Genomic DNA, 27,057 nt, shown 5'->3' with positions numbered 1-27,057 from the left:
ATAAGTGTTTCTTAATGCCTTTGTCTGTGGCATTTCAGTTCTGTAGGACTTCTAAGCCCAGGCTTGCTCATCTGGTGTCCTGATATGAACTCCAGAAACCAGATTCTTTTTCTCCTTTACATTGATGGAAATGAAAAGCGATGCCACTGATTGTGGTGACGTTGCTTCAGATTTCCCTCTGTGCAAATTACAAGGGTTTTCTTGGGTTCATCCTTCCCTCTGAAGCCATTCAAGGCTGAATTCAGTGCAACACTAATTCACATAACTATTAGATTAAATAAGTCTGCTATTATTTTATTTTTCCGACTTTGATGGAGGAAGGTTTTCAGATTCTGAGGCAGTTTTGCAACGGGCAGTTGAGGTTTGCAGTATGTGTTTCTGAGAGTGACTTAGCAATAGTGCTCTTATTTTTTTTCCCAGTGAGTCAACTTCCTCAGCACTGCAGCCCTGGCACAGGGGACACTTGTGCTGCAGCCTCACCATCTGAGAAATGGAGGGGAGCAAAGTGAGAGCTGGCCCTCGTGGGCCAGTGTAACTGGGACAAGTAATGGGAGGGTTCCACAAAGCATCATTCACCATTTACACTCTCACTCAACATCCAGCTTCAGCTATTCCTGCTGATGGCAGCTGAGGATTTACCAAACAGCAGTACCATGAGGTTGGTAGGGTTGGGAGGAGGTTGGTAAGGTTCTGCTCTGCTCAGGGCCCTGCAGGGTGTGAGGCTCCTGGCGTGTAAAGGTGTGTGTAAAGCCTGTGGTTCACACCCCTGGGTGATCTGTGTTGGGTATTTGCAAGGCAATAGCACCTGGCTGTTCTCCTCAGCTCCTTTCTCCTCAGTGATGGCCACCTGGGCACAAGGATGTGCTGCTCACTTGTTCTGTTGCTGCTCCATCCACAGCCTTATCAATCCCTATGGAGTGAAACCCATGGCAGTTTAGATCTGTACCCCAGTCTGTGAGATGCAGTGACTGGAAAATGTGTGAAATCCTTGCCTAGTGGCTGGGGGTCCTCCCAAAAGCAGGATCACCCTGAACAGGCCAGCTCTGGCAGAGTATCATCCATTCTGCAGAAGTGATGAGCATCACAGCTGTGCTGATAGCCAGGAGTTTGTCACATACAAGGGTATGGAGTTGGCCAACACAGAGGTGGAATCCTCCTTCCTCAGCTCTGCCAGCAGCTTTGTGCACCATGAGGAAATAAAATATTTCTGAATGTAGAAATTGTTTATGGCTCATCACACTCCAGGGAAGGGCCAACACTGAACAAGCAACCTTAAATTACAAGCAGTGGGCACTTCCCATATAGCACTAGTCTGGGACAGAGAAATGAGTTGTGCAGGTACATAAATACTGTCATTTAATCTGATCTAGAGCTCAGTAGAGACATGTGCAGATGTGCTTCTCTATCAGTAACATGGGGATAACAATACCAGCCCAGGTGTCTCGCAGGGGTGTCACGAAAATTAATTAGATAATGTCTGCAGGGTGCTTTGAACACAGCAAAACACCACGTACGTGCTAAGTCAGGGCTTACTAAGCTGAACAGGGCTTTGGTGGCTGTTAACTCTTTTTTTCTAGGCGGCAGGAATAACTGCTTGTAATCTATTTCAAAATATACATTGCTTTCCTTTCTTTCTATAATTTTCTTTTTCAGGTTCTTCCCTACCCAAGCAGATGGTGAAATAAGTCAACATTTTCCCTCTTCAGAACTAATTTAACTGTATTGAAATTAAATTAATTTTCAGTTTCAGCAGATACATGTCACCTTGTAGGGATCCTTATCCCAGAAATTTCATCTCTAATCCAGAAACTCTTTGCACATAGAATCATGGAATGGCTTGTATTTAAGGGACCTTTAAAGGTCATGTGCAGTAAACAAGGACATCTTTAACTAGAACTGGTTGCTCAGAGCCCTGTCCAACCTGTCCATGAATTTTCCCAGAGATGGAGCATCCACAGCTTCTCTGGGCAACCTGTGTCAATGTTTTACCAGCCTCATTGCAATAATATTCCCTCTCTCTAGTCTAAATCTCTCCTCATGCTTTAAGGCTCTCAACATTTTCATTGCTGTTTTGTTGAGGGATTACCCCATACTCACATTTGAACATGTGCTGTAATGTTTGTCATCAGAGACGGTGAAAGATTTTGTGTCAATCAGACATCTCTGTGCACATAAAAATTTAACAAAAATCTCTTTTTCCAAGTTGTGCTAAATGTTACAATAATTTTCCAGAGGGAGAACAGACAGTTTCCATGAGAGAAAGATTTTATGGATGGCAGGACAGCAACTGGAGAGATCTGAAACGACAGCATGCTGCTGAGCTTGATAAGAGCTTATCAACACAGCTACACAGCTGATGTTTGGTGTTCCTTGTGAAGTGGAATAAAATGAATGTGATGATTTCAGCTGAGCTTCTCAAAGATAACAGTGTCTATCACGGGAACCCCGCCTCACATTTGCACACTTATCACTGCCAATATCAACACTTCTGAATTCAGCAGATTTAAATTTGGATGGGGCATGAGGACTGCTCTTGGAGGGAGAGTGATTTTACAGGAGGGATGGATGGATGGATGGATGGATGGATGGACGGACATTAATACAGAAGTAGGGAGGTCATAGTGCACTTCAGTATTGCAGAACAGAAGGTATTTATGCAGGATTGGCAGGCTCTTCCCTTTTGCTAAAAAACCTGTAATTTGCTGTCATTGTCATCACTGTGCCCACTGCCTCTGTCCGTCAGGACACACCAAGAGCCTGTGAAGCCCTTCCTGAGCTGGGTTCAGAACTCTCTGGTAGAATGGATCGAAATAACTGCTAACAAATAACACCACCACTCCTTGTCTCCCTCCCAGCTGTGTCCACTACTCCTGCGAATCCACCGAGTGCCAGAGGCTGGAGATTGAGAACGCGGTGCTGAACTGCACCGGCGGCACCAGCTGGGACAACGGCGCCCAGTGCAACGTCAGCTGCAGGACTGGCTACGTCCTGCAGATCCACAGAGATGATGAGCTCGTCAAGAGCCAGGTTTGTCCTGCTGGGGCAATTTTGTTATGGTGCACAAGACCAGGATGAGCAAACAGCTGTGGAGAAATTGAGTAATAACTCAGGCTGGAGCCTAAAATCTCAGCCCAGCCTTGGGATAAGCTCTTATCCAAATGCTTGCCATCAGAACAGGAGCCCTTTGACTCTGCAGGAAGAGTTAATGGCAATGAGCAGAGCTCAGATGTTCCCTGAATTTAGAAATTTTCAAACCAAAAAGTTTGTGTTCAGTCCTTCTTTGATCTCACTGGCTCTACTCAGCTGAACAGTGGGGTTGGTGTTTTGGGAGTAGGATGCTTGTGTTTTTGCACAACCAATTTCTGGGAAAAAATACCTAATTTTTAGTCCTTGGATTGAGGCTAACAATGTATTAACTCCTTTGCAGTGTTTCAGCTCCCAACCACACCCTGACATGTACTTCATGTACATGTACTACATGGAGGGCACAGAAGAAACACCAAAACCTTTTTGCTTCCAGACAAATCACCAAAAATGTCCCCCAGCAGAGCAGGAAATGTTCCCCATCTTCTCTAACCTGTACATTAATAATCCAGTCCCACAAAAGCAGCACATCTTCATGCAGTGAGGGGGGAATTGAGGAAAACTAGCAATTTATTTAAACATCAAAAAAAAATGCAGGTGCTCTCTGCTGGGAGAGGTGGATGAGGTGCATGTGTGGCATGGCCCTGGGAGCAGGATGCTGGGGACAGGGCGATGCAGGGCTGACACCCCACTTTGTGCTCTCATGTCTAACACTGCCACATCCTCTGAGTGAGACATTTCCTCCATCAGCCCCTTCTGTCCCTGGGTGTGGGGGCAGCACTCACATCTGGGGCAGCACTCACATCTGGGGCAGCACTCACATCTGGGGCAGCACTCACATCTGGGGCAGGGGCTGGGGCAGCACTCAGCAGCCTGTCTGTACTTGTGAAATCCTGTGTTCTTCATAAGCTCGCAGAGGGGGGAGACAGAGTGGAGGGGAATGAGTCAGCCCTTTCAACTCAATTACAAAACAAATACAGGACCCTGCGAGCTGGGCCTCTTCCATCCTAATTGGCATCAGCACCAGAACCCCAGCTCCAGCTGAGCATTTTTACAGAACAGAAAACAAGTTCTCAAAACGAGCCTGAATGGCTGAACCAGGAAATTGTTGGAAGAGATCTGTACATGGGGTACATGGAGCACGCAGGGAACCCAAACCAAATAAAACAGCCTGAGCATGCTTCAGCAGCCCTGTGTTATTTAAATGCAAGCATTACCTTTTGGGGAGGCTCGGCCAGCTGGGCATGGTTTTGCTGGGAGAAGTTTGGTTTCAGAGCCTTGATCAGACTCATATGACAGGAGCAGAGGATTTTAGCACCCCTTGCTAACGTGATTCACTGCCTATTACAACACGCTTCCTCTCACCCTGCTCTGCTATTGCACTTTGTTGTCTTTTTCCACCAATAAAACCCCCTCAGGCCAGTGGCTTTGTTTTGCTCAGTGCTGTACATTCACTGTTCAAGTCAGGGAAGGAGTGGAGCATCTTAAAGATACCCATGACCAGCTAAGCACATTAAACACATGCTTTTAAAGTTTTATTAATGTGCTTCAGAGATCCACTGGAAAGGAACAGACAGTTTCTTTCACTATCATCTTGTTTTATTTCTTTGTGTCAGGTGCTTCAAACTAGAACTTGTGGAATGTGTAGGCAAGAAATGAATTATCTGAGAAAGTCCAGAATCCACGGACTGGATTTCTCATATCAAAAGGTCTTGTGCTTCTTCCCTATTTGCTTCCACACTCTTGGGTAGGAAGGAGCCTGGGCTGAGGTGAGGTCTCAAAGAGCAGACTGACCATCAGTGGCCCACGACCACTGCATGCTGGTGAAGGTGATTCACAGACCACTGAAAACACCTTTGTTTAGCATCTGAACCACATTTGTGTTCCCTATTTTATTGAAAGACAAAAAAAAAAAAAAAATAAGGTCAAAGAGAGAATTAAAAGTGACATTTTCAAAAGCAGCTCTGTGATGTAGGGGCACAAGTCACCTTTCAAATCAGTCTTCTACATCTAAAGGGTCCTTGAAAATCTTCTTAAGAGTTTCTGCACTTTTTAGACTCTGTGTGTTCTGAAGCCACCATTTTAATCAGTTTTAGGGCAAAATGTGCATTCATTCCCTCTCTAAGAAGCCCCCATTCCCAAATTCTGTTAAAACCCTGTAAAAATCACCAAACCCTAAAACTCACCAGCACTCTTGTGCAGCAGAAACTGCTGCTTGAAAAGAAAAAGAAAGCTGAGCTGTTTACAGACTCTTGGGCTCACTCTCATCCTCATTTAGGGACTTCAACAACAACAAAGGGGTTTGCATAGTGATGGAGCAAAATCCTTCATGTATCTTTCTCACAAAGAAGATCTTGGGGATGTTTTCACTCTCCCTCCCTGATTTCTTCCCACCCCCTCTGACAACTCCATCACTCTTTCTTGTCTTCTTCCTCTTCCCCCCCTTTGTCTTTCACTGCTTTCCTCCCCCTTGTCCTTCACTGAAAGCCCCGCTCATTCAGTTGCTTGTTGTCATCTCTCCTTGAAGCTACCACCACTGCTGCTCTGGTCAAGAGGTGTTATTTAAAACCCAGCAGCTCCCTAATGTTGTGCAAAGGCATCATCAATCATGCCAGGAAAAGAAAGCACGGCTCATGTGGGTTCAATTAGAGGCACAGTAGTGGGCAGAAGTGGAAGAATACTTAGAGGGGAGGGCACAGCTGTTCATTTTTAAGGAGAGGAAACTTCACACGTGAAGCATCGCTTGAAGAAGGAGCCGGCTGGGATCTTGGGCAGCAGGAAGGAGACATGAATTCTCCCAGGCTGTTAAAAGTCCTGAGGAACAAATCTTTCTGGCACCAGATTTGTTTAAGTTTGCATCCTCTTCACTGTACTGTACACTGTCTCTTTGGAGACCCCATTTGTTTCCCCCCTCTTTCCTCCTTGCCCACCCTCCCTACTTGCTTAAGCCTCTTTTGGAAGGCAGGATGTGAAGGGAAGCACTTGCTGTGATGCCAGTCAAAGCAGCACAAAGTGCCCAAAGTGACAGCTAATAAAGCAGATGAGAAAGCCAAGTGCTTCGTGTGGGCTGCTGTGAGCTGGGTGACCTTGTCAGATCAGACAGGCGAAACAGGCACGTGCCTGCTCAGCTCCAGGTGGGAGGGCTGAAAAGGCAGAGGCAGATGCTGCCACTAAGACCCAGTACCAGATCCAAGGGCTGAGTCTATCAAAAATACCTCCAGGGTGTGGTGTGGGGCTGGGGAGGGACAGGATCCTGCTCAGTAGCCAGGGGTGCTGTCCCTGGGCACCAGAGTGATCCCTCCCTCAGGTGTGACATCGAAAGAGGGGAAAGTCAAAAGCTGGTGGGTGCCATCAGCAATAATTTCTGTGGTAGGTTTGTCCTCTGTGCTTCCAGTCAGAGCCACTGGTCTTCATCTCCATTGCAGGAAATGCTCTCTGCTGTGTCCTGCTGCAAAATTACATGTCAAGTGATGACATGATAGACATGCTCTAAAATGTGCCATTATTATGTCTGACCTTGAAAACCTCAGCTTCCATCATACGAAATGTGGAACAAATTACTGGGAAAAGCTGAGTAGCCAGGGTCTTTCCCCCATGGACACAGCTTCTCTGCTTGGGAATGGCATTCCCAGTGTGCCAAGAAGAGGAAAAGCCATAGGGGTCTGAGAGAGCTCTTACAGATTAGGTCAGGGGGTTTGTGGGGAAGGTACCATGGAGAAAAACCCAGAGATGAGAACATGGACACGTTAATTACTAACATTTTAATATCAAGGTCTGGAACAGGGGCACAGACAAAGGACAGTGGGAGTATGACTGTGGAGAGGGATCCCTTCCAAAGAGGGGCAATCCCAGACCTGTGGCATTTCCAGCAGGCTCTGGTGTCCTGCTGCTTTCTGCTAACAAAGGCCAGGGGCTGCGGCTGAAATACTCTCACAAGTGGTAGCTTGGGAAAAACATTCCCTTTCTAAGGTGTGACTGTCACACACAGATATTGCTTTTGTTTAAATGTTTGTGTTATATTCTGGTTTCTGAGTTTGCACTGTTTCTTTGGTGTTCTGCAGAGGTACATCTGATGTGCAGCCCTGTTAGAGAAACTTCCTGGTGCACCACACTGTGTCTCAGCAGCCACTATCAGCTAGCAGGAACACTCATTTATTCCTAAACTAGATCACAGCAGCACCAATAACTATTCCTGGAGCTGAATCTCTTGTCACTGATAGACCTTCAGCACGGATCCAGTATCCAGCATGAAACTATTCAAGACCTTTGTCTTTTCCATAACATTTGGATAGCCCCTGACATCATTAGCTTGAGTTTATTGACATCCATAGCTTGGGTTTATGTTTTAAGTTCCAGCAGCCATGGTGCTGCTGTGTTATTTGATGACAGCAGCTGTTAAAGAGAAATGGAGGCTTTGTTGGATGCTGGAGCAGCTCATCCTGGAGTGCTGATGGTTTGCAAGACATGGGAATATGCTGTATTATCCCTTTTCCTGTGGCCACCACGCTGCAACCCCCTGGAATCTTCAGGACATCAACTGCCTACAGTTTATATACACTTTCCAATGGTACAGATAGTCTGATAAGCAACAAAGGCAGAATTAACAGGCACTGGGGAGTGAAATGATTGGGAATATCACACAATATCACTTCACCTGATGGCTCTGAGTATCCCAGAATGTGCTACTCTGAGTTCGTAGAAAAGGCATTTTTTCCGTCAGCAGTGCTCCTTGTTTAAATAAACTCCACAGTCTAGAAAAGGGGTTTTGTGCCCACTTGGGAAGTGTCCAGTTTCTCAGCTCTGGGACTGCTTTTTCCATTCTGAATGCAACCATATATCAAAGGGAGACAGGTCTGAACTTCTGTTGAAACCATTAGGGTGTTTTTGCAAAAAGGGAATCCAGGTCCCTTTGATGTGTGCTAGAAAAATTCCCTTTCCTTTTATAAACCCAGATCAATGGCCGGCGGTGCAAATCTCCTGTGAGCATACCAGCCCTGAATAAAATATTCCCTGGAGGCAGAGGAGTGCTGCTGTATGGCTTGGTCAGATTGCTCGCCAGTATCTTCCCCTTCTCATGTTTGGGTTTCTCACATTTCTTAACCTCTGTCCCTCTCTTTTTTTCTGGTGTGGAGGGAAGAGTTAGATTCTTCACTTCTAGCTTTTAATAATTTTCCATTTTTAATTAGAAAGTGGATATGTTGTTTACTCAGTTCTCTTTGCCAACATCTGTTTCTCCTTCAGTCACCCAGTAAATTCATCTTAGCTTTAGATGGGTGTCTCCTTTACTTCCCCCCATTTTTCTTCTTTGCCCCTAGCTCTCCAGGATTCCAGTGTGCTGTGCAGTTTGGATTGTTCCTCAGATCTGCAGAAGTGTGGTTTCTGTGTAGCTGTGATGGTAGAGTGACTTTGGGGAAGTCAGAGCACAGGCACTGACCCTGTGTACAACCTCTCAAGTTCCAGGTGCCAGTTATGAGCAGGAGTTACTTGCCTCTTGGGTCTGTCTTTGGCATGTTCCTCTGGACAAGGTCTGTCCCTCAGGATTCATGTCCGTGGTGTCAGGAGAGCAGAGCCCTGGTTCTGTGTGGAGCTTTGGGGCACTCTGCCAGAGCAGCCACAGCAGCAGCTGTCAGTGTCTGCACACAGTGCTGATGCACTTCCCCTGGGATCCCCATCCAAGGGTGACTGACACCTCTCAGGAGAGCCTCAGATGAGAGTCCCAAATGGCTTCGTGTCAGCCTGGCTTTTACTTCAAACCCAAGAATGAGTTTGACTACTTGGAAGCACAGGGGGATCCCCTTGGAGTGGCTATGTCACCGCAAAAGTGACAAGGATGGGGGACAGCTGTCAGCTCCAAACAGCTCAGGCTTGTGCTCCTTTCTGATGGCAGGGCAGAGCAGCAGGTTCCCTGCTTGTCTCAGGAGGCCAGACAAGAGTTTGGATTATTTGTAGAGCTCCACTCTTTCTGTGGAAGTGTTCTGGTGGCAAATCCTTTCTCTGACACTGTTTCTTATGAGCCTTGGTGGGTTTTATAGCTGCTGTCCAAAGGATGATGGTAGGGACCAGACATGGCTGTGCTTAACTTGTGAGCCAGAAGAATGGCTGTTAGGCTTGAAATGGTTTTGATCTCTCCCTTGCTGGCTGTGGTGGCTGTAGCCATGTGTCTTTTTCCAGACGGAGTCTAGCGTCACCATGACTTGCATGGATGGGAAGTGGAACAAGCAGGTGACGTGTGAGCCCGTGGACTGTGGTGTCCCAGACCAGTACCACGTGTACCCAGCCACCTTCAACTGCAGCGAGGGGACCACCTTTGGCAAGAAATGCTCCTTCACTTGCCGACCTCCTGCTCTGCTGAAAGGTATCGGGGGGTGTCTGCAGCGACCTGAGAGACACAGCTAAACAGACTGCTCCTAGGAATACATGTTACTGTTGCTGTTCGTTTAGAAGTATTCATGATATTTTAAGTAGGAAGAATTATGGGACTCTGTGGAAGGTTTATTTATATTAGAAGTTAAGTTCCTTTGCATTTCTCTATTACCTTCCTTTGACCTTTCCTTGATCGCGGCTGGCCAGGCAGTAGTGACAGGGAATATTGTTTCCATACAACCAAAACATGGAAAAGTCATGGGGATAAATCAGATTGAACTCTCTCATCTTCTTTCCCATGCTTTGTCTATTTTCACTGTCTGTCTCCCTTCTATGCCTCCTCCATGCATTTGGGAAGGCAAGAGAAGACTGAAAAGCCCCACATCCCAATGGTACAGACCCCCATCACTGTTTTTTTTCTAATCCACCATCTCTCTTCTCCTTTTCCACACTCACTTTGCTCTACTCTGACCTTTCTGTCCTCTTCTTGTTTGGCACTCTTTACATTTTCCTTTTTTCTTTTGTTTTTTTCCCCTAGAAATAACCAAGCTTGTTGCCCTCTGTCCTTTCCTCCTCTATTTTCTTCCCTGCTACTTTTCTGCTAACATCCTCATCCTCTTGTCAGCACCATCAACTCTTCTGCTCACTGGCACATTTCCCTTTCTGATCTGGTCCTCTGGAAGCAAGAAAAGATACTATTGTTAATTTGAAGGAACATTAGACCCAAATTATTTTGTCCATCTTGCAGTGGAGTAAACCTAACTGCTGTTGTCAACTCAGGTACAAGGACCACATAAGCTTTTTCTGTACCTGTGGTATCTCCTTTTCTACTGGGGTTCACTGCAAATCCCAAAAAGGAAGGCATGAGGAGTATTCTTCATTTTAGGAAAAGGCTATGTTGATTTCTTCATATATAAGCAAACTTAATTATTTTTAATTCTGATGAGAGATAGCCAAAAAGAGCCAACACACAGTCAAAGTTATGACTACTCAAAGGATAGTTAAGAGAAAACTAAGACTACTTTTTTACAAAAACCTCCTTTTTCCTGTTTATACACTCTTCAACAAAAGGTGTTTTTCCCTTTTAAGTACTTCAAATTTTTTTGAGCAGGCAGTGAAAATAATGACACTCATCATGACCAACAACAGCTGATGAGTCAGGCAGGGGTAGCAGGAGGGATGACAACCAACCCCAGGTCAGGGGCTGCAGCTCTCATGTGTAGCATCACTTTTTTATCCAAAAACACTGAGCTGTGAGGTAAAGGCACTGTTTGGTGTAGAGCCATCACTGATGACTAATAAATGTTGCCACTAAGCTTCTGGAGAACAGCGTTGGAATGACTCATGCCTAATTCAATCACTGATGTCATGACAGCCACTGTTGGTAATGTCACAGCTTATCGCTTTGCAGTGGCAAGTATGATATCACCACGGCTGGGCTGGATGCTGCTGCATGAGTCAGAGCAGAGGAACATGCTGGTGCTCCAGAAAAGAGCTCCCTTCTGCACAAAATACCTCTGCAATCATCTGCAGTTGGGGAGGGGAGAGAGAAATGCAGGGCTGATTTAATGCAGCTTCTCTTATCTCTGAGGGCAGGGCAGGAGGGCTCCTCCACATACCTTCCTGAGCCCTCCAGAGCCTTTTGTTTTCTTCTTCTTTGAATTCCAGCCTCATGCCCCGGCTCTCTTCCTCCCCTCGCACAGAGATGGCATTGCTCCGGGGTTAGCAGTTTGTCAGTATTATTTCGGATAACTCCGAAGTTGGCTCACTGTTGAAAATATGCCTTGTGGGTTGAGAAGAGTTCCTGCAGCAATGCTCAGGGATTTCAATGGAATATTAGGGATTTTTGAAGGGTTAGTGGCTCATAGCTGTGCTTTGTTTCTTAGGAAAAGCTTATTCCTTTTCAACATATGGTATAAAATAACAAAGAATGTAAAATACACTGAGACTGGGCTACTTTTAGCTTAACCTTCTGAAGTCAAGTAGGTCATAGCAGAGGCAAATAGATCTATTGTACCTTTTACCTTTGAGGTGTTGGCCAAGAAATCTTCCTGAGGAAAATGAGTCTCTAATGAGTATTATGAATCATATTTATCACAGTAGTCCCCAAGGACTGAGAGTCCCCAGCTGAGAATGGCTCCTCATTGTGTTGGAGTAGTGACTCTAATACTAACAGATGCTGCTCCAAAAGGTTCCAAATTGAAATAAAAGGGACAGATTCAGGGAAAAGATATAACACAGAAGCAGAATGAAGAATGTGATGGCACCAAACCCTCTGTTAAAGCCATGGCTTTGGAGAGGAGGGGGTTGGTGTATGAAACAAGCTTCCTTTCAGAGAGGAACAAAATAAGGAAGAGAAATACAAAAGATGACAAAGCCCGTGTGGCTTCCCCTATGCTATAGCATTTCCTGAAATAAGCACTGCCTGCCTGCCACCTGAAAGCAGAGTCCTTAATGATTTAATGACATCATCTAGAGCAAGAGAACGCATAGGACATGTGAATGTTCAATGCACTTGAACTTGTCAAATCGGCTGAGGGGGCTTTTGATATCTTATGGGTGTAACGACATTTCAAAAGAAAACAGTCCTGCTGAACGTTGTTAACTTTGCTCACTGCTCTTCTCAGGAAACAACAGCAACTTGACCTGCATGGAGGACGGGCTGTGGTCCTTTCCTGAAGCCCTGTGTGAGCTGATGTGTCGAGCACCCTCCATCGTCCCCAACGCGGATCTCCAGACCTCTCGCTGCCGAGAAGACAAGCACAAAGTGGGCTCATTCTGCAAGTACAAATGCAAACCAGGTTACCACGTCCCTGGATCCTCCAGGAAATCAAGAAAGTACGTGAAAGACTAAAGCTGTGCCTGGTTCAGAACGCCATGAGTTAAAATGGTTTTGGGAAGGGGTTGTTTATCACGGACTCTGTGTGCTGTAGGGAATAGCATGGAGCAATTCCTTCATGCAGATAGCTTTGCAGTGTCAGTTTAGGCACCCAGCTCACTTAGGCTTCTTTGAAAATCCTGACCAGTGCTCAAAAAACTGACTTTACCTTAGAAATACCCCTTTGATATGCAGCCTGGGGAGTCCCCTTTGAAACCCTGCAGAAAAGGATTAGTGCTGTCATATACTTCTGACTCTGCACAAACCCTCTTCAAACCAACCACAGCCCACAAGCCTGGGAAGCTGAGTTCTTGGCAGTTGTGTCCAAGGCCAAAAGAGGAGTTTAGGCTGGGCAGCTCAATGTTGGTTTTGCAAATAATCATTATTTTTGCTCAGAGACCTCATGACGCAGATTCACAACTTGTTCCCCAAGTGTTAAAAGCTCGAGCACACCCATCTCCTGCAACCTGCTAGCAAAGCTCGGAGCATTTAGAGGCTCCCAGCTGACTCAGCCACTCACTAAATGTTGCTTTTTTTCTGCACAAAAAGGCGAGCCTTTAAGATCCAGTGCACTCAAGATGGCACGTGGCTGCCAGGCGCCTGTGTGCCCGTCACCTGTGACCCTCCACCTTCCAAGTTCCACGGGCTCTACCAGTGCTCCAACGGCTTCCAGTTCAACAGCGAGTGCCGAATCAAGTGTGAGGATGATGACAGCCAGTCGGTGAGTATCCCTTACCCAAATTACCTCAGCACAAACAAGTCTGGCTTTATCATATCATCCCTAAAGACACTGATCTTGGAGAGCCCAAGGAACATTGAGCTCTTCCTAAACCAGGGAGATGCAGAAGGGAAAAACATAATTAAAGTTGAGGGAGAACCTGGAAATATTATTTTTATGGCAGTAGTAACAGTATTTACTATTACCTGTAGAGGATTAGAAGTGAATGACTTAACTGTTTCTGGACAGTAAGTGGCAGAAAAATCTGCCACAGTGGCTTAATGATCTGTCTAGAAAATAAGGAGCAACAAATGAAAGTAAGTAGAGTGTGAGTTCTCTACACTTATCCCATTTATTCATTCTCTTTTACCTTTCTTTTCTCTCCAGTTCTTACCACTGTATGTCTGTGTGACGTGTGATAATTTAACACCATAGGGATTACAACTGTTCAGGTGAATTCTCTCTAAACTTCCATGTTTTTCTGGCTGTGAAGGTGTCATTTGGCATCAGAGGTCAGATCCTCATCTGGCACAAATCAGCATGTTGCCTTTGGCTTCCTGGGAGCTGTATTCGCTGATATGAGAAGGTCTGGCCTCTACTATCTTATTTGAAATGCCTAGTTTTCCTCACCAGAGGTAATTATAGTTTGTGAGATAAGTAACTTCTCCCAGAAGTGCTGCTGCTGCTTCCTGTGCTTGGGAAGAGAAAGTGGGGATGTGGAAGCTGCAGCTACTGCATGCACTGCTTGGAGCAGGGAGTGCTCTGACAAGGGCTGTTTAATATCAGTCTGGGGACCTTGAGAAAGGTACCAACCCTGCCCTAGGGCCAGTTATGTGAAAGACACTTCTGGTACCTGCTCCACAAGTTAAAAGCCCCTGTTCCCTGTCCTCTGGCCTGCCTTCTCCGCAGGGACCACAGGCAGAACCCCAGCGTTTCACATCAGGGCACCTGGAAAAGTTTTCCTTGTTTAAGACTTGGAGTGAGGTTATGAGCAGTGTGAAATGAGAAGCTGCAGGCATGGGTGCAGAGGGGGTGGGAGCTCTGGAACACGGCAGCTGTGGCTTTCTGCACCCACCACTCGCTCAGAGGGGCAGCATGGCCTGTGCCGTGTTCCAGCACTGCCAGCGTGGGGAAGCTCCATGTGTGGACCTCCATGGCAATGACAGCTGGTGGAACAGCCTTGTGTTCGCTTTTAAACGAGGTGAACGTGGAGAGGAGCAAGCAGTGGAGTCAGGGTTACAGCAGTAATGAAGTGAGCTCTGGAAAGGGAGAGATACAACTCTGTTCACAGGGAGGGAGAGGAGTGACTTCTCAGCTGCGAAAGCACTTTGGGCAAAGGAGCAGATAAAATCTTGAGAAAGGGATTTACAGTGAAAAGTATTTTCAGATATCCCAGAAAATAGGCTGCAGAAGAAGAGTGAGGACTCCTGGCACAAGCCAGAACCACTTGAGAGGTGTTAATTATTTAAGGATTAAACCCCACTAAGTCTCTCTCAGCTATATAAGGTGATAATACACGTTGCATCCAAGCAAGAAACCCAGCAGGGATTTTCACAAGAGATTTTGCAGGTCAGGGCATGATGGACAGTATGTTACTATAGCAATGGATATCCTGGGATCTCTGAGTATCTCTGCTGAAGCTATATAAGAGTACCCTCAAGCACAGCCAGCTCCAGGAACATAAATCAAGTTTCATGGCTCATATTTGAGAATCATGTTTGAACCCTGGCTCATATTTGAGAATCATGTTTGAACCCTGGCATGGACATCACAAGAGAAGGGCACCACACTTGCTAAAACAGCAAATTGTGCTCAATTATAATTTAGCAATTTATTCCTGACTCTGTCACCATGCTGAAAGATCATTACTTGGCTGCACATACAGCATCTCTTAATCACCAGGAACTAATGGTCATTTAAGCGGGTACCTCCTCTGGCACCAGAGCAAGGGTCTTCCATTTCTGCATATTGCACACAAATCATATCAACAGTCAGGCCTAAATTAATCAATCTCTGCCAAACTGGCCCTTAAGTGAGAATCACCAAGCTGGATCTCACCCTGAGTCCATCTGCTCCATTATTCCTTTCATATGATTTCCTTATTACTTCTGGCAATGGCCAGATGTCTGGAGAAGGGGAAGCAGGTCCCACACCGTAGTCTGCTGCTAAGACCACTTTGCATCTCACTAAAAATTGTGTTCATTAACAAAGCTGAGCAAAAAAAAGGGAAGCATTAGGATATTAAGGGTGAGACTACCAATGAAGGCTGAGCCCTCTTCCATGCCAGTACCAGGGGCTTGTGCATGCCCCTGTGATGTAAATTCACAATGGCTGTGAGTTGTGGGGCAGAGCTCCTCCAAAAAGTTCATCAGTCCTGCAGGGATCCCAGCATGGACAGCACATTAAAGGATCCCAAAGATATCCAGCAGTGTCCAAGAGCAGGGTGGGTAGATTGCAGGCAATGAGTCTGGCAGGAAAAGCGGGTGAGGAGAAGCAGAGATCCTGCATGACTCTTCCACCCAATAATGCCCCCACAGGAGTTCTGGAGCCCAAGCACACCAGACATCCTCCTGTTGAATGGCCCACATTGCCCCATGGCAGTCGGGCTCGCAGATCCCACAGAACAGCTTGTTTGCACAGAAATCCCCAATGCCGTGAGGATAGATCTGACAAAAGATTGCCTGTGCAGTGCTTTGTTGTTTTTAAAGGGCATGATATTTCCCCTTGGACTTTGGTATTCATTCTTCAGTATCATACGGAGAATCTCTCCTATAAGAGAAATGTCATATTCTATTCCTTGCCCATTCCCACACCAGAGGATTTTTTTTCATCCTTCCCACCTGCCTCTGTGCGTGTCCATCTCAGCCCCTTCGCCTGCTGTCACTCAAGGCAGCCAAGCTCTAAAGAGCACGTTCTGCCCTGCTAAGCTCATGTCCTACTCTCCCTTCCTCCTTCAGATGGCCATTGGGGATTCTTTTTCAAGACAGATGATGTAACTGGTTAGAAAATGTGAAGAGGAAAAAGTTTGTCTGCATTCTACACCAACCCCTCTGAAAAAAGAAGGAAGGCAAATGGGGTGAAGGCACCTTTATTGCAACAGGAGTGGGGCTGTTGTAAGGTGTAGACCTTGCAAGGGGCTTGTAAAGACCTTGAATTGCACAGAAGAGATGAGTGTGTTTGTGTGTGTGTGTGTGTCAGCACTGCAGCTTTCCTTTTCTTTATTCTTTGGAAGAAAACTCCTTCTTTCCCCCCCTCCCAAGGGCTGGCAGTCCCAACCAGGGGCTTTCCCAGCTCCAGCAGAACTTTACTCTCACAAAAATGAGCTGTCCTCCCTTCTCACCTCTCAGCCTCACCTTGCTGTTTTTGTGTCAATCCTCATTATCTCCTTCCCTCATTCCCAGGGCCGTGGGAGCAACGTGATCCACTGCCGGAAAGATGGCACCTGGAGCGGGTCCTTCCACCTGTGCAGGGAGATGCAGGGACAGTGTGCTCTGCCCACCCAGCTCAACAGCCACCTGAAGCTGCAGTGCGCTGGTGGCTACGGCATAGGTGGGTGAGCACCCCCAACACCTGTCCCCAGACAGGAGCAGGCAGCAGGAGACCAGAGGATGAGAGGATGGGAATGGCAGGGAGGCAGGAAGGAGCCTGCAGTCCTTCGAGTCACCTTCTGTGGACCTGTTTGCCTGAGTGAGAACCTGCTACGGGAAGCTTTTCAGGGAAATGCTTTCAGGAAACGTGAAGCTCTGAGAGGCCAGGCATCATGTAACATGCTCTGGTTTCATAGTGCTTTCTTGGCCAGCTGGTTTTCAGGGGCAGCAGCGTACCGGGCTGTGCCACAGACACATCCAGTCTGCAAAATACAGGGAAGGATTGTACCTGCTTTTGCTCTTATGCTTTCAGAATGCCCCACTCCCTCAGCCACGTGCAAAAACCCGCACTCCAGGAGCTGAAAGGCAGGGAGGTGACAAGAGAATGCAACACTGGGATAATTCAGCTCTCCCCAGAAACAGTATGAGACCAGCTGAGCATTCCTTTTGGTATGGTAGTTGTTTAGGAGCTGTTTTAAAGGGTCTGTTTTCCTCCTTCTTTCTGGGGTACCTGTTCCTTGTGCAAGGGGTGATGACCTCTGTGCTCAGCTTGGCTTTGTGGCACCCAGGCACAGGGAGGGACAGACACTCTGAGCTGTACACACTATATTGTATTTTCAGCCCCCATTTTGGGGGTCTCCCTGCTGTAAGGGCTGCAACAGGAGCTGCACTGCCTGCAGCCCACACAGGTTTGTGAGGCCCCTTCCTGCAGCCCCCCTCCCAGCCCCTGCCATCCCCCTCCTGCCTCCGCCTGTCCCTTTGAACTTGGAGAAATTTCCTCCTTGCGCGGCTCCCTCATTATATCGCAGCCATGCGGAGGACTACGAGCCTCCTTGTGTTCCCTCCCTGGAGAGGAGAACACGACCTGGATGAGATCACCGCTCTGTAATGATGCCAATTACAGATCATATATCAAAACAATTCCGACCCGCTCCTCTCCATGAGCGCGGTGGAGCGCGGGAGAGCGAGCGGCGAGGAGGCTGCGGCGACTCTTAATGTGGAGAGGCGTTTTACACTTGAGACGAGGTTACCTCCAGGGCCAGACAGGTTTTTGCAAGGAGAGAAACCCCAGGTCCTGGTTTGGAGGGGAGCATCTCAGTGCTGGGCGCCTGCCAGCTCTCGCTCCTGTCGCAGCGACTGTCGGCAGGTGCCAATCCCAGGGACTGGTGGGCCTGACCCCAGGATGGGACCACACAGCATCATGGAGGTGAGGGATGCATGGGGTAAATCCCTCACAAGAGTGTGGCTCTCTCTGGAGAGGGATTTAGAGCTCAGAGAGGGCACAGTGGCCGCTGGCTTTCATCCTCAGCAGATGGAGACATACCACACACTTTGTAGGCTCACCCAGCACCAACTTTCGGGAACAGATGTTGGGGTTTTCCTCTCTTCTCTGCATTTTTTGAAGGCTGATCAATGTCCTTTTGAAAAAGCATCCTCCACACTCATGGGGAGGAGCCAGTCATTCACTATGGGGATGGTGTCAATAGGCCTCATCCAGTAGGTCCTTGAAGCCACTTCCAGGTGTCCTGGGAGAGCAAAACAAACCCCAAGCTCTCTCCCCTTCTTTCCAGCCTAGGGTCTGACTGCTCCCACTGACTCCTCCAAGTGGAGAATGTGAGAAGGCAGAAGCAGGTGGGAAAAATAATAGCAACCAGTCATGGTCACTATGAATCCCACACACCTTCAGTAATTCCTCAGACACCTAATCTGCCCTTCCAGGCTGAGGCGTGTGTTGAGCCAAAGGTTCAGCTCCCCAAACCAGTGCAGAGATTAATTCCTCCCCCAGCGCTGATTGGAGTGCAGAAATCCTAATGACATGTTTGCAGCAGCTGTGCCATTCAAGAGTGATTTTCCAGGGGGGAAATGGTAATGGTCCAACACACAAGGGCTTATGGTTGTGTCACCAGAGGGCTCTGGGATATTGCTGCAGAGTATCACAGCATGTTTTAATAAAGAAAGGACAGGATTCCCACTGGGCATGACAGTTAATCAGAGAAAAAACACGTTTATGTGTGAACAAAGCCACCATTACCTTTCTGTGTACTTCTTATCAACTGTGGGACTTGGGTGAGAGCTGGTCTACAATATCATTAGGCTTGGTCATCCTTTGGAAGATTATTATAGGATGTTTGTAAATCTGACAGATCAAACAATAGGTTTCTGCCATGTCATAGGTGAGATGAGTTAGACAATCTCTCCCTAATCAGCTCCACTGCTTGAAAGAGCAGTTGAAATGGAAAAACCTTCACATTGTCTTGATGATCTGAAAGCTCCCCCTTCCTGGAGTTAATAGCCAGAGAAATACTTAGATTTTCAGCTTGTTCCAAAAGGCCCTGGAATACCTGCCACCCCTACGCACTCCTGCTTAGTGCAGGGTTGTACTCAGCACTTCACGTGTGGCTAGGAGATATGTGATAGTTATGGTTGGCTGCTAATTGCAATTTAGGAAAAACGAGCTGTAATCCTGTCCTTCAGCTGGAAGGATGCTGGAAGGGTCAGAAGCTGCTTGCTTTACCCTTTAGCTTTATCCCCTTTGTGTTTTGAGCAGGCACAGAGTGTACCACCTCCTGTCTGGATCACAGTCACGAGCCCATCCTCCTGCGTGTGAACGAGACCGTGCAAGACATCCAGCACTGGATGAACCCTCAGAGAGTGAAGGTCAGTGCCTGGTGACTGCACAAACCACATCCTTTGTTGCATGTTTATGAGCAGTGAGTGATCTGTGTTACCTGTGGTTCATTCGATGAGTGGGAAATGGGGAATTTGGACTTTCAGGAAAAAATTCCTGATTTTACTTGTGTCTGTTCCAGTAATGTGGTGGCTTTCTCTCCAAGTGGTCTTCTCTCCAAGTTGCTTTCTCTCTCTGTTTTCCAAGTGAAAGTCAGTTCAAGGTAAAGGCCTGACATCAGTGGGGTTTGATCTGGAAATGGGATCCATGCCACAGGAAGATGTGACAGACAGCCAGAGAAAGGGCACTGGCCAGGCATTATTTTCTTCCTCCTGTTCCGTATTTTGCATTCTTTGGGTGGCAGGGCTGGATTTTTCTGTGCCACTTCTGGATGACAAAAGAAGCTGATACAGAGGGTTTTTCATTTCCCGACCCCTCGGAGCTGGCTGAGTGCTCCCCCCGCCCCTCTGCCCGCATGCGAGAGCTGCCTGCTCAGCACAGCCCCTTCCAGAGGTCACCACTTCTCCCTCCTGCCTGCTGCAAATGCACAGCCAGCATTAACTGCTCACAGCTCCCCGTCCTGAGCGTCCTCCAGCACACACCAGTGTGCTGTGCCCTGATGGGGACGTGCACACACACATTCAGCCCCGCTGGCAGCAAACAGCTGCTGGGTATCATGCCCACACTTGGGTGCCAGTGGGAGGCACACTCACTTAACTCTTCCTGGAAACCCTCACGTCCCTACGAACACGCCAGGTGTTTGTGGCTTTATGGTATTTCTGCAGGTGTGGAAGTCTAGCTGGACACACTCGAGCACGTGGTGGCACATCAGATGTCACCAGCGTGCGAGTTACTAACAGTGCTTGAGCAAACACCTCTGGCTTTTACATACTTGGTCCTGGTTTGCAGGAGTCTGTTTTACACACCTGAACTCCATTAAGAAGGAGAACAAGCAGCCAACACAGCCCCAGCATATCCTGAGCAGCTTTGACAGTCTATTTGCTTCTCTACATGCCTAAATGTGTGCCCAGGGTTTGGGATTTTTGAAATCTGGCCTTGGCTGTGGGTAGCAAGTGGCTCCAGAACTCTCCACCACTTTGAACTTCACTGCTTCACACAGAGCAAGAGAATAAATCTGGGAAAGGAGTGGGAAACCTAAGTCCAGAGAATATGACAAGCTCATAATGTCCTTCCCAGCTTCCCATTCGTTCCAGACGCTGAGGTTCTGTGACTGCCTTAAGCTGAGGCTTTGCCAAGTTTCTGGCAAGAAACATAAAGAAAACCCCTATCTCTGTACGAGGGGCAATTTCTCACTGGCCCTTTCCTGAGTGCCAGACTTTAAAGTGGTTTGTAATTCATGGGGAAATAAAGTGACAGCTTCCCTCCCGTTCTCTCTGCACTCCTTCACTTATTGATGCGGGTACGTGGAGGGAGCTGTAACGAGTTTTATACCTGCAGGTCTCTGGAGGGCTCATTAGGCAGCAGGGAAAACATAGAGTAGTAAAGGGGGAGACAAGGGGAGTGAGGGATGGAGGAGAAATCATGGTTTCCAAGAGCACAGCGGTAAATAAGCCCATTTTTTTCCCTGATGGTGAAGATCTTGCAAGAGCTTTAGTCCCTGTGCAGATACAAGTTCCACCCCACAAATGCTTTGTAACTAGAGGGTGAGATTTGGGCTGAAAAACTTGTGTTGGGAGAGAAGACGTGCCAGAAGGGATTAAAAAAAAAAATCCTTAATTAAAAAATTGGTAGCTGTAAAACATCCATCTTATCCAACTCTGCAGATAAGGTGATGTCACCCACGGGGAGCGCGCCTCTTGGGGCACCACCAGGAGAAATGCTGCTTCTGGTGGGAGTGGGGACACCCTGGAGAGATGGGACTGGGATGCCTTGGGGGAAGGTCCCCATGGCAGTGTGTTATATATCATTAATAACCCATGTCTCTGTTTATGGCCAGTGACAGCTCTGCTGTTGTGCCATATGAGCACAGGGAGCAGCTGGTTGCATTTACACGGCGAGGCTTTGTGCATCTCAGAGAACTTGAGTGATGCAAAGGAAACACTTTTTGTTGCTTTAATTTCAGGCACAAGTAAAGTATAAATGAGGGCAGGATGGGGAGAAGATAAAGGCAGGACTGATCTGTGGTGCTTACCTTTGAGGGGATGGGGACAGAGAAAACACAGGGAGAGCTGACAAGAAAAAATAAATAATTTGTCTGTAGCAGCTCAAGCAACATCTGTTATGGAAGCAAAATGGAAAGAAGGAACTATCCCTTCTCTGAGGGTTGTTTAGAGCAGGGCTGTGCAAATCAGTTGATTTTTCGGTTCACTCAAAGTTTTCTTAAATTGGGAAAAAAACCAAAAAAAAACAAACAAAAAAAAACCTCCCTAATCAAAGTGACACTTTTGTTATTGTGATTTTTGGTGAACCAAAAAATTGGAAGAAAAAACATGTTGGTTTGAACATAACGTAGTATTTCATTTCCAAGGAGATTTTGTAAACTTTTTGTTTAGTGAAAATGAAAGAAAAAACAAAAACACACCAAAAACTTAGAAATTAAATGTCCTCTCAAACAATAAACAACAAGAGATATTTCATTTCACAAAATGTCTAAATATTTCTGTGTTTTTCAGAATTGGTTTAGGTTGAGTTGCTTTGTTGGGTCTGAAACAATTTGCTGAAATCAGTATAAGCTGGCAAGTGTCTTCCAAATCAGTGTTTTCAGCAAGAAAAAAAATAAAAAATCACCTGAAAACTTCAGTGGCCCTGCTCTGCTGTGGGATGTGTTCAGAGCAGCCAGTGCTGTCCCCACGATTTTCCCTTCACTGTGTGTGGCACAGGGAGCTGCTGAAGACACCGATGGATAGAGCTGCCAAGACTGACTGCAGGCAGTGGGGAGAAAAAAAGGGAAATATCTCTTAGAGACAGCTTGACAGCTCTTTCCCATTGACTGCAGAGAAACAGAGCAGACACCTCATTTCTTAGGTTGTCTGAACTTGGGTTCTTGCCTTAGTGCTGAGTAGGGACAGGCTAAATAGTGTGCAGGCATGTGCATGCCTGGGAGAGCTTTCCAAGGGTCTGCATGTCCCAGCTCTGCTGGGCTGAGCGTGGCCATGGCCCCTGTTCCCTGGGATTAAAAATGCCCAGAACTCATTAGTGGGAATGCTCCTTAAATACTCCCCTAATCATTTAAACTTTGCACTTTTCCTCCTTCCTTCCCTCCCCATGTTTGTTTTTTTTATTTGTTTGTTTGTTTTTCGTTTGGTTTTGGTTGGTTTTGGTTTTGTTTGGGTTTTTCTTTTGAGAGTTTTGGGTTCATTTTGCAGCAGGGAAACTGAGTCACAGAACAGTGATGTGACCTACTGTGGTGCAGCAGCTCCACTCCTGGGAAGGCAGGAGATCCCATTCCATCTGTAGCTGCCGTCACACATAAAGCCCACGGTTAATTGTCCTTTTCCTTTAGTGCCTGAGGAGCGAGCTAGCTGAGAGCAGGAGATGCCAGTCCCTGGGCTCCAGCCCTGGGGGGCACTTGACCCATCTAAGGTGGAGGAAAGCTCTCCTCCTGCCTCTCTGGGGGAAACCTGATCCCTTCTGCAGCCCACGAAGGGTTGACATCATTGTGTTAGTCCCACCACGGGAGGGAAGCGCCAGCACCGGAGGCACCGGGTCTTCCTTCACAAGGAGAAAATGACAGCTTGATTTGCTTCCTTGGCTCTTTGTTACCTTCTGTGGGAGCGCAGCCCAGCTCCCTCTCCCTTGGCAGCAGATGGAGGCCCAGCACCCACGGCAGATGTGGCAGGGTGGCGTTCCTGGGGTGGGGACAGGACCCGAGCCAGCGCACCCGGCTGCACAGCTGTGCTGCAGGAGCCCATGCACCAGGGCAGCAGATGTCACCACGGGGTCTGGAGCACAGGGAAGGGACGGGGCTCCCAGGGGCAGTGGCCAGATGGGCTTTGTTCCCCAGGCACCACCTGGCACGTGGCAGATGTGGGGCTTCCATACACCTCTTTCCACTTGCATTGTTGGCATTCTGGGTCGCCCTGTCCGTGCACACCATCAGATCGTGCTCATGTACCACCTTTGCCCATCCTTGCTTGCTTTCTATACATTTGTTTAATTCAGGTGCCCCATGCAGCACCCTGTGGCATCTGTATACCTGTTTGAGCTTCAGGAGGCAGAAATGATGCCCAGCAATCCAAATAATTCCAAATTTCTTGGTTTTCTAGCCCAGTCTCTCCCTCTGCTCACATCCTCTCTCCCAATGAACCACACACAGCACAGCAGCAGCCTGAGGGTACAAACAGGCTGAGGGGGGGGAACCGAGGGTTTGGAAGACCGGAAAGAGGAATCAGGACTATGGCCCAGGGTCCTTCCCTCTGCTCCAGCTCCAGGAATGTCAGCAGGATTGAATTCAGTTCTAGTGGTCTCTGCTAGCAAAGGATGACCCAAAGTGGGGACCAAGTAACTGCTGTGGAGCTGTTGGCAGGTGCCACTGCAGAGGAATGGGAATGTCCCACTGACCCAGTGATTAACCTGGCACCTGCCTGTCCTGTGCTGTGGAGACCTACCTGGAGCTGTGTTCCCATTCCCTGGAGGATGCTCAGCCCAAGGCTATGTTTGGGATTGAGGATGACCTTGAGTGAGAACTCAGAACTGTCTCAGCAGGGACTTCACCTCCCATCCGTTCCTTTAAGGGGGGTGCTGGCATTTTTATACTTGAAGGGTCAGGAAAACATTCAGCGCATCCTCTGCGAGGGATTGCTCTCATGTGGAAAGCTCCTTTCTGTAGAGCCTGGTTCAGGGCTCTTTGGTTTCTTTTGTTCACTCTGCATGCTCACACACTCACACAGAGCGTGAGGTTTTGTAAATATTGATGCTTCTTACCAGGGGAATGTGAGGTGCTCTTTGGAAGTGCACTTCTTCCACTTATTGTCTGCTGGCCTTGGATACAGGAGACAAACTCCTGAGTTTTTCCACTTTGTTCTAATTCTTGGGTTCAAATGCTCTTGAACTGCTTCCTTTACTCTCCCTGCTCCCGCTCTGTTGACTGGCCTTGTTTATTTTCAAACCTAGAAAAGTTTCCTTTCTTTCCCCTCTGAAGTGCAATAAACAGAAGAGGTGGGGGGGGAAAGAAAAGCCCTCACCATTTGTGGCAGGCAACAGCCTGGAAATCTCCAGCTGTCTGTCAGGAGCGCGCCAGGGGAACGTGTGACACCGCGGGGCCCCCGCACCTTGCAGCCTCCCTCTCTCCCAGGGGATAAACAACATCCTCCCCTCCCCAGCCGCTTCTCTGCTCACACAGACAGGCCCTGTTGCGAGGCAGGTGGGGCAAGCTGGGCTTGACTAATAGTGGAAAATCCAAGAGCATCGGAAAGATAAACAGCCCCAGCCAGATAGTATAAAAGTCCTTTTTTCTAGCGCACGCCAGGTAAGCCTCAAATGACAGAAACTGTAAAAACAAGCTGAGGTTCCCTTACAGATGGATTAAATTAGCCCTCAGATGAACAGGGGAAGGGATGGCTTGTGCATTGGGTCTTCCCAAATGTTAATCCCTTCCTTCCACACGCCCCAGTCCCAACCCCACATTTTAGGTGAGTGCCTGTGTGTTTGTCTTGCACAAATGGACACTGTAGTGCTTCACCATGGGCAGTGACCCCAAAGGGACATTGTGCCTGATGTCCTGCTGGATGGATGGAAACCCTACCTCCACAATGCCCGTGGTGTGCAGCCACCATCTCTACTGACCAGACAAAGTTTTCACTCTTTAAATCTAGGTGTCCATGCCTATGTCTGCCCTGGCTGTGTCATTGCATAAGACAGTCATAATTTTTGTCCAAAACCGAGTGTGCAACATTTTTCTGTAGATGGGGTTGGTAGAGAAATGATTATGAAGCTCATAAAATGTAGCAGAGGATGCTGTCCTGTCTGGAGGTGATCCTGAAGGTGTGTGGTGGGAGGTGCTTTTATTTAAGATGCTGCTAAAATGTATCTGAAAATCCCTTCCATCTTCAAGAAGCAAAGGTACAATGGGCATTGAAAGAACGCACTGCTTGGCAGCACCAAATAAATCCCTAAATTAATTCCTAGAATGCCTCCCCCCTACCCAAGAGCAAAAGTGGACCTGTGCCTTTGCCTTTCCCTGCCACGTTCCCCCACCATGAGTGAAATATTGGACATGACATTTTAGGAGAACCTCAAATATTATTTTAATCTCAAATGCTCTGTTATTGCAAGTGTCAAGTCCAACACTTCTTGTAAATACCTGGAGGACAGCCAGGTCCTGAGAACACAAGAGGTGTTAGGAACTGAACTTCATTGGTTAAGTACTGGAGAGCCATAGGAGCCAGCACACTGACTTTCTGTACACTGATTTCTTTGTCTTAACCTGTTGCGCTTTTTTTATTTTATTTTTTTTTTTTATTTCTTCCCTCCAGAGTGTTGTCTGCACGGCAGGACTCAAGTGGTACCCTCACCCTTCCCTGATTCATTGTGTTAAAGGCTGTGAGGTGAGTTTTACTTTAGCTCAGGTGGTCCTTGGTGACTCTCCTAAATCTTAAAGAAACAATCCCTGCAGGCACATGGGCTGTAAATTCTGGTTTTCAAGTGGGGCAGGCAGGATTTTGCCCTGACCACCCTATCACACAAACAGATCGCCTGCATCAGTTCTGACACTCAGTAGGGAAATCGGTGGTTTTCCCAGAGATGATGGTTGGTGACTCTCACAGGAGTTAAATGATCAAGCAGCTCAAAAACATTGGTTGACCAAAAGAATTTCCCAGAATCTGTGAGTTTCTGGGAAGTTGCAAAAGCCTTCTCTCTTGTTTTCCCTTGATCTTGACTTGTTTGAGGGACAATTCTTTCCAAGGCCAGCTAAGCTTTGGGCATTGGTGTGGGCAGAGAAAGTTTAGGAAAGCCAGAGATGATACCAGTGGGTGGACAGCACAGCTGGACAGTGAGCAAATCACACCTCCCTCCACTGGCCACCTCTGTCTAAACCAGAAAAGAATAATCAGAAACATGCAGTTACATTTCAGCTGTCATACACTTTTAGAGTCTTGCAAGTTACTTGAAAAAAGTAATTATTTTGAAGGACGTTGTTTCTGCCAGCAGCAATTTTAGAAATGTCTGAGAAGACTGAAGATGCTTCTGGGGGTTAAACAGGGCTGGAGTGCCTCTGTCTGGGTCAAGGCACTCCCGTGGTTTCCATCATGCCAGCCCTTGAGTGTCTCACATCAAGAAGTGATGGTCCCTCGTGGTACCTCTGGAAGGCTGGGAAGCTCCATACCCTTAAGAAATGAGCTGGCTTACAGGCAGAGGCACAGATGGCGAAGGGCAGTGGCAGAGCTTTGTCTTCCCTCCATGTGTCCTGACTTGCTGCCACACTGACCGGGCTCCCAGCACCCAGTAACCCAAGCACACTGAAATTATTTGCCCAAAGTGTCAGAACATGGGACTGAATTCCTGAACATGACACAAAGCTCCAGACCACACTGCTGTGGGATGTGATTTGTGTTGAAGTGAAAGACAGGTTTCCTTCTCATACAAATGTTGGGCCCAAGAGGGTAATAACTCTCCAACAATGTAATAGTTTCTGTCTAGCTGTTCCCTAAATGAAAAGCATTCTGCTGTCAGTGCTCTGAATGTCATAAGCTGTCTCACGCATCGCATTCATGCAGGCTGGCTGGGTGCCCCCATTCTCCAAAGAGAGCTGAAATATCATCCAGCCACCATTAAAAAATGCCATTCAGGTGCTGATGCA

The 27,057-nt window shown here is 47.4% G+C and overlaps 1 protein-coding gene across 2 annotated transcripts in view; it reads left to right on the top strand.

Moving 5' to 3' along the window:
- Positions 1-27,057, top strand: part of PAPPA (pappalysin 1) — a 177,239-nt gene that overhangs the window by 130,785 nt on the left and 19,397 nt on the right. For both annotated transcript variants that reach the window (XM_088065841.1, XM_005527194.3), the window contains 7 exons: positions 2,856-3,027; positions 9,256-9,439; positions 12,075-12,285; positions 12,875-13,046; positions 16,445-16,592; positions 19,179-19,288; positions 25,733-25,804. In XM_088065841.1, coding sequence (XP_087921967.1) covers positions 2,856-3,027; positions 9,256-9,439; positions 12,075-12,285; positions 12,875-13,046; positions 16,445-16,592; positions 19,179-19,288; positions 25,733-25,804 — 1,069 coding nt within the window. The remainder of the gene's footprint in view (positions 1-2,855; positions 3,028-9,255; positions 9,440-12,074; positions 12,286-12,874; positions 13,047-16,444; positions 16,593-19,178; positions 19,289-25,732; positions 25,805-27,057) is intronic.

Source organism: Pseudopodoces humilis, chromosome 22 (genome assembly GCF_049639895.1).
Source record: "Pseudopodoces humilis isolate 2021_Gansu_Grassland_sample_001 chromosome 22, ASM4963989v1, whole genome shotgun sequence".
NCBI lineage: Eukaryota > Metazoa > Chordata > Aves > Passeriformes > Paridae > Pseudopodoces > Pseudopodoces humilis.
The sequence above is the reverse complement of the archived record's forward strand: the minus strand, read 5'-3'. Positions and strand labels throughout refer to the sequence as shown.